Consider the following 11,755-nt stretch of genomic DNA (forward strand, 5'->3'; position numbering starts at 1 on the left):
ACATATGATGGATGGATGGATTAATCCATGATGTATGATGTATGGATGGATGAAAGTGAGCTTGGATACTTGGCTGTACGGGTGGATGGATAGCTGTATGTATGTATGCTTGTATGGATGGATGATTGGATGTGTTTATGGAGGAACGAATCGACAGATGGATGGATGGATGGATGGATGTACAGACCTGGTCTATTTCGATGAGCTGGGCGTTGGCACCAGGCCACTCGATGGCTACTTTCACAATGTCTGACGGCGGTGGCATGACGGCTCTCCTCTCTGGCATTCCACTGTAACACACAAACACACACAAACATATCCAGTTACTGCATTACTCCAAAAGTATTAATACAGACTCTTCTCATTTTCCCACTAATTCTGAAGATGAGGAAGTGGTGAGAGAAAAGAGGAAATGGCGAGGGACTGACAGCCACAGCGGGCACAGCCGTGAGAATAGCTGCGATAGACTTTTTGGAGGTTCTAGACTGCCTGTGAGGTTGTTCTGGTGCATGTAGATGTAGAGGAGAACCCTCTACTGAAGGAGATGCCAAATAATCTAACTAGGGCTGTATGACAACAGGATTCTCGTCCAACATCTCTACCACAGCATTAGTACACCGGCTACAAGCATCGCCCAACATCACTACCACAGCATTAGTACACCGGCTACAGGCCTCTTGTCCAACATCACTACCACCGTGTTAGTACACCGGCTACAGGCCTCTTGTCCAACATCACTACCACAGTGTTAGTACACTGGCTACAGGCCTCTTGTCCAACATCACTACCACAGTGTAAGTACACCGGCTACAGGCTTCTCGTCCAACATCACTACCACAGTGTAATTACACCGGCTACAGGCCTCGTCCAACATCACTACCACAGTGTTAGTACACCGGCTACAGGCCTCGTCCAACATCACTACCACAGTGTTAGTACACCGGCTACAGGCCTCGTCCAACATCACTACCACAGTGTTAGTACACCGGCTACAGGCCTCTTGTCCAACATCACTACCACCGTGTTAGTACACCGGCTACAGGCCTCTTGTCCAACATCACTACCACAGTGTTAGTACACCGGCTACAGGCCTCATCCAGGAGAAACAAAGAAAGTTATTCGACCCTCCCACCAATGGTTTTGTGGCTCCCAAGTATGCTCTGAGAGAACCAGAGCCAGCCCTGTTTGTACGTGTTCTAACAAGCCCCCATCGCAGCGTTCTCCTCTTATCCTCCTCCACCACTGTGTAAGTCTGGTTCCTGTCCAGATCCTGAGGAACCCTGCAGCACCAATCAGCAGCAGAATGTTCAGACGATCTGCTCACCAGCGCCAGAGTACTCCCACACAGCCGGTTCGAGCTCCAGTGTGTGGGATTCAGCTGCTGCTTAATGAGAGAAAAATACAACCGAACAAAATACACACTGCTGTACCAAACACACACACATACACACCAGAACACACACAAACAAACACACACACACACACAGTGTCTCAGACTCATCTTCATCTAAAAGCTTCTTGCTGAAGGCCTCATAAAGCTTCTTGGATCTGGTCATGCTGATTCACACACCTCGGTCCGGACCATCCTACATTTTTAATTTGATCCCAGTCAAAATAGCAGCTTTAATAAGGTGCCGCAAACCACAGTAAAATAATCAGATCAAAAACAAATTTTTTTTAACGGTTCAGATTTTCAGACCAATTACAGAAATCTAAGTCAGGCTACCATCCTCCATTTAACAATAGAAGTGGTGTTTTGCCGAAATCAGTCTCTCTCATGTTGTACATGCACATCACTTAGTAGTATATATATATATATATATATATATATATATATATATATATATATATATATATATATATATACTACTAAGTGATATATATATATATATATATATATATATATATATATATATATATATATATATATATATATATATATATATATATATATATATATATAAAACGTATGAATGATCTGCGTTTCTATGCGTGCTCTCTGCTTGTGTGCTCCCACTTCCACTCAGAGCTAAACTTCTCAGTGCAAAATATGGGCTAAGTCAGTAGTGAGTTAATAATAGCAACAGTGCTGCAGCTACACTTTCCGGTTTATGTTAATTGGTTCCACAAGTCTCCTACAGACTGTGCCTGTGTACCATGTATTCTGCATGATCTACTGTATCTACTGTAACTGTGAATTAATGCTTATTTATAAACAGAAATTAATAGTCGGAATCCGAGGAGAATCTGTCACACTCACTCATCACTCTTCACTCACTGCACGGCAGGTGTAGGGTATGTTTGTGTCGGCGCTGTGGGGCAGGTGAAGGGTTTGTTCGTGGAAACACATCCAAGAACTAGGTGTCGTTCAACATGGACAGCCTCAGCTGTGATTGGTGCTGCTATGCGCACGCAGTAGTATAAATGCACTCCACTGCATAGTGTACTCTCACCTGATATGCCTAGGCTACGTCGTAGGTTCGACTCAGAAATACAAATTGGGCTTAATGGGTTCAATTGGACACATTTTTATAATCGACATTGTCAATTATAGTGACTAATGCTTTGAATGGCCACCTTCCTATCAGGCCATGCTCCAACTGTTATTAATTTACCTCACTTCCAAGATAACACCTGACGATAAATACCTTAGGGCAGGGGAGACCAACCTTAAACACAAAGAGACAAAAAACTCATTACTACCAGGAGCCACAGTTTATGAATTTAAACAAATATGTGCCGAGGAATGCCAGGACTACCACAACAACGAGATTGCAGTGGCATCGCCGAGACAACTTTTTACAAATTCCCATTCCCTATAAGCTGATAGGAGGCAAGCGTGACCATTTCTGACTGTTTTGTTAACTTCTGAAACAGTTTGTCTGACTTTAAAGTGTTCAGCTTGTACTTTGCACAATTCGGTAACTTTGGAAACTTGTGGTACATGTTGGCATGTAGTGAGATAAAGTGGCGCTGGAGATTGGAAGCTTTAAAACAGGGGTGTCCAAATTTTTTTTGTTGGGGGCCAGAAGGAGAAATATATTTTAAGTCACGGGCCAACGACTCTGTAACAAAACAAATAATGAAATATACCAATTTAAATAATTATTTTTCCCTGATTATTTCATTTACACACCGTTTTACTTGACTTACTATCTTTATCTTTGACAGTGTTGTGTAAACTAAGATTTTTCAAATTGATGTTTTTTTTCATGATGTCTCTTAATATTAAACCCCTTAATTACGGCAACTTTTAGCACCCCTCCGCTTTTAAACTCTTTTGCCCCGTTTTTCTATGCAAGAAATACGCACCCTCTCCGCTTTTAGACTCTTTGGGCCGTTTTTCTGCGCTAGAAATGCGCAACCTCTCCGCTTTTAGACTCTTTGGGCCGTTTTTCTGCGCTAGAAATACGCACCCTCTCCGCTTTTAGACTCTTTGGCCCGTTTCTGACACATAGCGTTCAACCTTTGAATCTCACATTATAAAAACCTGCTTAACAGCGGGCCAACTTTCATTTTATTTCTAAAATACCTCAAGGGCCGCTCCAAAAAAGGAAACGGGCCGCAAATGGCCCGCGGGCCGTAGTTTGGACACCCCTGCTTTAAAATATGAAAATGACATTTGGCATAAGTTTCCTCTCAGTAAAAATACAAATCCTCCTACTCTGCTAGGAAGGTTCTGAGTTCATTTTCATGTTTGCGTTTGGCTTTCCATCTTCTGGATGCAGCCATGTTTTAGCAGTTGTTTAGCTATTAGTGTGACTACTGGGTCACGTCAGGACATGCCGATGTTGTGTCCTACTCCTTGCTGGGCAGAGGTGGGGTTTATCATCACCGTGGCAACACACTTCGGTTTTGACCGACCACAAGTCAAATGTAAGCGTGACAAATATTCAAGCACTGACTCAAATACATGCTACAAGTGTGAAGGAAAAATAAATACGTAAATGTATTTAAATTTATATAAATATGTATTTTTTAATTATGAATGAATGTCCACCCCTGCCTTAGGGGAAGGCTTGGGAATGTCCACACATGTATATGTTCATATACTGCTGACCAATGTCTTTTGGCATGTCAACGTAGGTAACAGAGAACAATGTGAAAGTTGATTTCACGCAAATGTCCATGATACACAATTCATATTCAGAATTGGTCTGTTTTGAGTGTAAGAGGTTATGATTATCACTGGTTTCCAAAAGTGCAATGCGACACAGAAAGGGAGGAGCTACTCACATTGAGGATTATATGATTGAAAAAAATGGTTGGGTACTAACAGTTATAAACTGTTGAACCTGCACTAGTACTTAGATTAGTATATAGTCTATACCTTATATTGTAGTGTAGAACAGCCAATATCATCCTGTCACACTCAACTAGATTTTCACATCATACCTACAGTGCCGGTTCTATTTAAATTCACCTGTATCCACATCATCAGCTGCCGTCAAATTTATTAGTTACACCATGTTAAATAGTAGAAGTATGAGAGTGTGAGTGTGAGTGTGTAGTACAAAATTGGGACACAGGCAGAGAGAAATCTGACAGGGCCGAGCTGCATCTGGCAGGAAAAAAAGATTGCAGTTGGCTGGCGACGAGACCCCAACAACCGCAAGACACGACCGCATCAACAAACAGCACTGCAGCAGCCTGTAAACCCATCTGTTACAGTCTGAACGTCTACAAAACAAATTTTACTCTTTTACTCTGATTACAGATCAGACTTGCGTATTAATTTACCCAAATCTGAAGCGCTGAACTGGTCCGATCCGCCTCTCTCTGCCGTCTGAACTGGTGCTGACGATCCTGCAGGAGATATAGAGCTGGATTAATTACAGTCAGTTCAGTAAAGTAGTGAGAGTTTGATGATTTTGATTGATTGGTGAGTCTACATACAGTTAATCAGCCAGGAAATGTTTGCTATGTTTTGGTATCTTTGGATTACGACAGAAGATGCTAGGCTAATGTAACTCTGGATTTAGGCCTGAAACACTTAAGACACTTTACACAAGTACATGACCTCAGACTCTTCAAGCTACGCTGACTTTGTTTCACACATAGATGCTTTAACAGGGTTCTTGCATTATTTTAAAAGTCAAATTTAATGCTTTTCAAGACTTTTTTACACTGCAATAAATATAAACTAAGACCCAAAAATGTAGTCATATTTTCTTTTGTAAAAAATAATTTGGAAAACAAAACTTAACGTCGCTACCTCGCCGCTAATGTTAGCTAGCTTGCTGCTAACCTTATTTCTCTCCCCGGTAACATAGCAACTCGCCGCTAATGTTATTAAGTTAGCTAGCTCTCCGCTAAACTTAGTTCTCTTTCCAGTAATGTAGCTAGATAACTCGCTGCTAATGTTAGTATGTTAGCTAGCTCACTGCTAGCTCTCCGGTAACCTTAGTTCTCTTTCTAGTAACGTTAGCTTACTCACCGCTAAAGTACCGATGAGTCCAAGATAATTAGATTCATATGAATCAACTCAAATGAATCAAATCAAAATCAGTTTATAAATGTCTGATCAGTTTTATACTGAAAAATGTACTTATGTCTTCAACTCAGATTATATCAAATGTTTCAGTACCGCTAACATAATTTGTTTTCGTTTTGAGTTATAAGCCTTTTAAACATGCTCTACCTGTAGCTATCTCCTGGATCAGCTCGCCAACCAATCAGCTAACAGTAGCAGTAATACTAGTCTTTTACTGTGTAAAACCTATTTTCTGTATATTAACTAAAATATACAGGCACACTTTCTTTGCTTTTTTAGTAAAATATATTATTCTACTTTCTAACATTAAAGAAATACTCAGAACAAGTAGTTTATTATTAGTTTTAGTTTTTAGCTCCATGCACCCCATTCATAAAGGACTCACTCACAAGCTCCCTTTAGAGTTGAACAGTCATTTCATAATATAACAGGGGGAACAGAAAGTGGTCAGACACTACATAAACAGCTCTGGTAATGCAGGGGGTGCGTTTTGGACCCATGGTTCTCTATTCTTTAATACCATTGGCAGTATGTAGCTGCAAACCCTGCCTCCCAATCGCCAACTGGGTCAGATATCTAGCACACCAAATATTTGCTGGGCATCTGCGACTCGCTGGCGAGCAGTCAGTGACGACTCAACTAGCGTCCTTCAGTAGTTCTCACTACGTGACTGTGCAAGCTCCAAGAGATCACAGATTTTTTGTCAGCAATCGACGAAAAAATGTCGTCTGCTGAAAAACTGGGCTAAAACCATGTAGTTTGAACCTGACATAAATAAACAAACACCAAAACTAACGGATTTATCGGTCAGTTCCACAGAATTTGACAACTAACACAAAACAACATACAACAAACAAAAACAATATGATATAAATAACCATTTAGATATTTTGACCCACTGCTAATATTTACTTACACTATGATATGATATATGATTCCCACTCTACATTCTCTATTGTAACACATTCACTTCATGTTTGTAGCTATAGCATGACTTTACATTTTTAAAGAGTTGGCCAAGCATAAGCGTCCTTGTGTGAAGTATGTTTCTTTTCTTAAACTGTCACCAGTCTAACAGTTTAACAGTCATTTACTAATATAAGAGGGGGGGGCAGGAAGTGGTCAGATTCTAGGGGTGCGTTTTGGACTCGTGGTTCTCACTTTTTCCGTAATTCTATTGGCACTATGTAGCTGCTGCTCCTGACTCCCAGTCGCCGACTGGGTCAGATATCTAGCATGCCAAATATTTGCTGGACATCTGCGACAGCTCGGTGAGCGTCTTTCAGTAGTTCACACCACGTGATTGTGCGAGCGCCGAGAGATCCTCAATTTGCCTCTGAGTAGATTTTTTGTCAGCGTTCAACAAAAAACTGTCGTCGACTGAAAAACAGGGCTAAAATGATGTAGTTTGAACCTGGCATAACTAAACCAATATCACAAATAATAGATTTATTGGTGTCAGTTCCACAGAATTTGACAAACTTTCACGAAACAACATGCAGCAAACAAAAACAATATGATATAAAATCACCAACGATTTTTTTGACCCACCCGTAGTGGTGACTCAGTCCTGATATTTACATACACTATGATATGATATAAGATTCCTCCCCTACTGTCTCTATTGTAACACATTAATTTACTTTAGATTTGTAGCTACAGCACTCTCGTCTTACCCAAAAAAAATATTCACTACTACACATGCCTTGGCATAGCAAATTTAATAACTTTAATTTAATTCAATATTTGATTTTTCACCAAACTATCCCATCTAAATCTACTGAGGGCACTGAGGAAACACCCACCCCCATGTTTAATAGGCAGACCACAGCTTTATAAACATGCAAGCTAAACAGGAAACAATGCGCTTAATTTTCTGACATCACAAAATAACAAAACATTTAGTTGTTTCCAGTCATATACAGACTGAACACTAGATATTTATTTTGATTACAGTTAGTGGAACCTTTACCAGGGTTTCTCTCAGCATACTTTCAGTTTCAAAGTAAACTGGCCTTTAAAAAGGCTGTTTTACAAAATAAAGAGAGCCTGTATTAATTATTACTATTTATTTTAAATATTTAAAACAGATATATATTAAATATACACTCAATTTATATATTAAATCCATTCAAGTAGTAGCTAATAAAAACACTGTCCATTAACAGGTGGCTGGTCATCTTCTAAGCTAAGGCTAACTAACTCGCTAGCTGTGTTTGTTTCCTGGTACAATAGGTAGCTGTAGCTAACTAAAAACTGTTAAAATAGTGAACACTGGACAAATACACTGCTTAATATTTACAGAATAATGATTTAATCATTATTTATACGTTTAAAAATCATTTTACTAATAAGTTTAATTGAGTATTACTCCTTTTCCGCCAGCTTCGTGTTGGAATGGTCAGTTCCACCTTAAATGCTGCAGTAGTTGCAATTCAGGCGCCGCGACTCCATGCAACTGCTGCAGCATTTAAGGTGGAACGGACAATTCCAACACGAAACTGGCTGCAGGAAGGTGATTTAACCTACAGGATTATTTAATCAGATTTAATGAGATCTAATTGATTAAGTACTAAAGTCATTTAAAAACCCTTTAAACCATTTAAAACATTAAAACATTAAAACAACCCGAATTAGCTACAAATCTGACCATAATCTGACCATACGGACCCAAGATAGCAACAAATCTGTTTAAACCTGATTGAAAATAATCTGATTTCCTAGCAAAAGAAGGTCAGATCACTTCAGATTTGTGGATTAAAGCTCTAAAACAATCCGGATTCTTCAGAAAACACCTCCAGCATGTCTGCCAGTGACTCATACAGAACAGCACCGACTGAACACAGCCGAACTGGCCGCGGTTCTGCTGGAAAAGCAGGCCGTACTGGGTTTAATACGGGAAATAAAGCGGTTCTGGACTCACCTGTCCGGTTCTGTCAGTCCAGGATCAGCACGGCGAGCCCGAAATGTGAGTATTTTGCTCCATAATCCGCCAAATCCCGCTTTCCCTGCTGCTATTTTCCCTCTTCAGGGATAGATGATGGTTAAAAGGGATAGAGGCGCTGGGTGGGCGGGGCCTCGGCTGTGCTGCACGCGGATTGGCTGCTACTGGTGTCACTCCACTGAGGACACTTTACAGTGTAACGCGCTGTGATTTGGGGAAAAATAAATTTATCTTGTATTACATACATAATTATAATAAGTTATATATGCATTTGGTTGATTTAAGTCTTAGGATTTAAAATGAAAGTATGTATTCATATGTATGTGTATATCCTTTTTATTACCATTACTGTTGATTTTACTTCATTGTAGTTTGTTGTTGTTGGTTTTATTATGCTTTTCTAATATTGCCTGTTAATAAAATCATAACAATAAAGCTACTTCTTGAATCTTGAATGTGCAAAATGTGGTATATGTGCATTATGTTTCATTTCTTGCTGTTGCAATATTTATTTTTTGTATTATGTTAAAAAAAAGTTTACTATTACACATGACTTTCCCAAATAATCTAGATTATTTGATTTACTATTTGATTTTTCTTCAAACTCTTCTTTAAAATCTATCAAGGGCACCACCATGTTTAACAGGCAGACCAGAGCTTTAAACATGCAAGCTAAACACAATACGTTTAATTTTTTGACATAAAAATTGTCAAAACTGTTTTCCATAATCTTATAAACTGGACAATGGACATTACCTTTGATTACAGTTAGAGTTTATCTCAACATATCATCAGTTTCAAAGTGAATGGGCACTTTTAAATCTCAGTTTTCCAACAATATCATTAAAAAGAAAAAAAGAGAGTCTGTATTATTTTAATCTAAAAAATTATATATATTTAATTTATATTTTAAATTCATTCAAGTGGTAATACAGATTGTCCATTAACAGGTGGCTGAATATTTGATAAACACACTGGTTACTATTTACAGAATGAGTTAAGGATTATACATAAGTTTAAAAAAATATTTTATAAGGTTTTCTTTTTCACCAGCTTCGTGCTGGAATTGTATGTTATCATATTATTTTTCTTTTTCTTGTTCTTTTTATCAACTAGAATTTACTAATATCACACCTACAGTGCCGGTTCTGTTCAAATTCACTTGTGTCTAAAACATCTGCACACTGTGAGTAACACTATCAGTGTGTGTAACTTCCTACACCATGTTTAGAAGCTGTACCAGGTACGCTATATAAAATTCCACTGTGTTCCACAGTTCAGTGCTGGGGACATTATTCTACCCCTCTAGCCCACACCTGGCATTAGGCATAGTGCCAATAACTTCATGCGTGATTGGTTATCTGCTCCAGAGAGTCCAATTCTATTGGCTGTAGAAGCTGTATCTGTGTGCTTTTGCACATCTTTGTCACCAATGGGTGCAACTTAAATTAGCTGATTGTAGAATTCACCTGTGTCCAAAACATTAGCTGCTGTCAATCTATTAGTTACACTAACTGTGCATGTAACTACCTACACCATGTTGGGAAGATGGATTGAAAAGAGCTCATTTAGGTGCTGAAAACTTGGAGTATGTTTTTATAACCTAACCTTGCTTCAGAAACGTGTCCACAACTTTATCTCTGACCTGTTATAATACACAACTGGACTAATAAACTAATTAAGGGCCATTCCACCAAATGGGTGCACTCTGCTTGTTGTAACTCTTTCAAATTAAACTTTTCTTTTCCAGCTCTGAATCAAATAACACATTTAACTATTCAATTGAACTTTTTTTTTGTAAGGTTTCTAAGCTGAAGATGGTTATAAAACTCATGTGACATTTAAAAAGCATGTTTAAAAGCAAGTCCATTAATTTCTTTGATTTTCTCTCAAGAAATGGTTGAGTGCATGTTCAAATAATTTATTTTTATGACAAGAAATCACTCCTGTTAATGGCACTCATTCCTGTTACTGACACTCATTTGTGTTACTTTTTAAGTTTTGAGTAACAGGAATGAGTTTTTCACATAGAATTAGCAAAAAGATTAAAAATAGCTAAACGGCGGCTACGCTAATAGCATGAGGACACTGAGCACATTCACAGTTACAATAAGATCAAATATAGAAAAATAAATAAGAGGAACCTATTTTTGGGTTTCCTGTGGTCTTCAGAAGAACCAGCTGATGTCACTTTCTGTTGTAGATGTGACTTGTAGAATGTTCCAGATGTTTTAGATGGAGTGATGTTTTACAGTAACAGGAAAGAGTGAAAACCAAGGACACAACTAAAATGTGTATTTTAACTTAAATATTATGGATCTATTATGATAAATGTTTTTAAAGCATAGATGGATTTGGAGTCACACAAGATGAAAAAAATATATCTCTATAAGGATTTTAATAATTATATTGTAAGGTAAAGTTTATAGTTAGAGAGTGGGGACAGGGAACAAATGCTATTTTTTGTGTGTTGTAAGTAGTTTTTATGAATGTTTTTGTTAACATATCTCACTTTTACAATTAGGTTAATGTACGGAACACTATGCTTAATAATAATAAAATGTATTTTAAAGTTATTTTTTAGTTTTACTGTACATACATGATATTTTCTTGGGGACAGAAATGGCACAGATTCGCTGGAATATGCCTTAAATACTGTATATTCTAAAGGCAATTGATTGCACTGGATTTATTTAGGGATTTCAGTTTAAGGGGGGTTGAATACTTTTTTATTTGATTCAAATTTTGAAAATCATGTATCATACTCGTTCCACTTCACTTTAATGATGCACTACTTTGTGTTGGTCGCTCACTTTAAATCTCAACACATTATATTTAAGTTTGTAGTTGTGAGGTGACGTTAAAAAAGTTCAAGGGGTACGAATACGTTTTTAAGCCAATGTACCGGTATATTGTAGGGTGCTTTTGCATACAGTGAAGGAACCATATACACAGTTTATAAGAAACATGTTCTGGAGTCAGGTTACAGTATTACATATACATGTTTATTCATTTCATTATTTGTTTATTTATTTATTTATTTTTGTTCATTTACACCACACCCCCCATCCCTCCCACCCCAAAATAAAACTCAACTCAACTCTGTTACACCTTAAGCCCCGCCCACATGACAAAACACATAGCTGTGGTTAGAGTGCTTCACATCTGCATCCGACAACAAAAAGGAAAAGGGAGGAAAAAGCATATTGCACAGATGCCCAGAGGAGAGGTCAGCTTAACGTTCACCTACAACCACACGGAATGCAGAGAAATATACATTTATGAGTCGAGTCGGGTCTAAGTCAGAGTCCCAACAA

General features: G+C 38.2%; 1 protein-coding gene and 1 long non-coding RNA gene across 20 annotated transcripts in view; one reads left to right on the plus strand and one right to left on the minus strand.

Moving 5' to 3' along the window:
* Positions 1 to 8,564, minus strand: part of elmo2 (engulfment and cell motility 2) — a 35,930-nt gene extending 27,366 nt beyond the window's left edge. For 18 of the 19 annotated variants that reach the window (XM_049471728.1, XM_049471727.1, XM_049471715.1 and 15 more), the window contains exons 1-3: positions 8,418 to 8,564; positions 4,741 to 4,806; positions 188 to 290 (exon numbers count right to left, since the gene is read on the minus strand). In XM_049471728.1, the coding sequence (XP_049327685.1) occupies positions 188 to 286 (99 nt within the window). In that variant the 5' untranslated portion in view covers positions 287 to 290; positions 4,741 to 4,806; positions 8,418 to 8,564. The remainder of the gene's footprint in view (positions 1 to 187; positions 291 to 4,740; positions 4,807 to 8,417) is intronic. The other variant, XM_049471713.1, reaches the window with a different exon arrangement.
* The window catches only part of LOC125787471 (uncharacterized), a 241,440-nt gene that overhangs the window by 171,281 nt on the left and 58,404 nt on the right, over positions 1 to 11,755 (plus strand). The window lies entirely within an intron of this gene.

The sequence above is a fragment of the Astyanax mexicanus genome, chromosome 24 (assembly GCF_023375975.1).
Source record: "Astyanax mexicanus isolate ESR-SI-001 chromosome 24, AstMex3_surface, whole genome shotgun sequence".
Taxonomy (NCBI): domain Eukaryota; kingdom Metazoa; phylum Chordata; class Actinopteri; order Characiformes; family Acestrorhamphidae; genus Astyanax; species Astyanax mexicanus.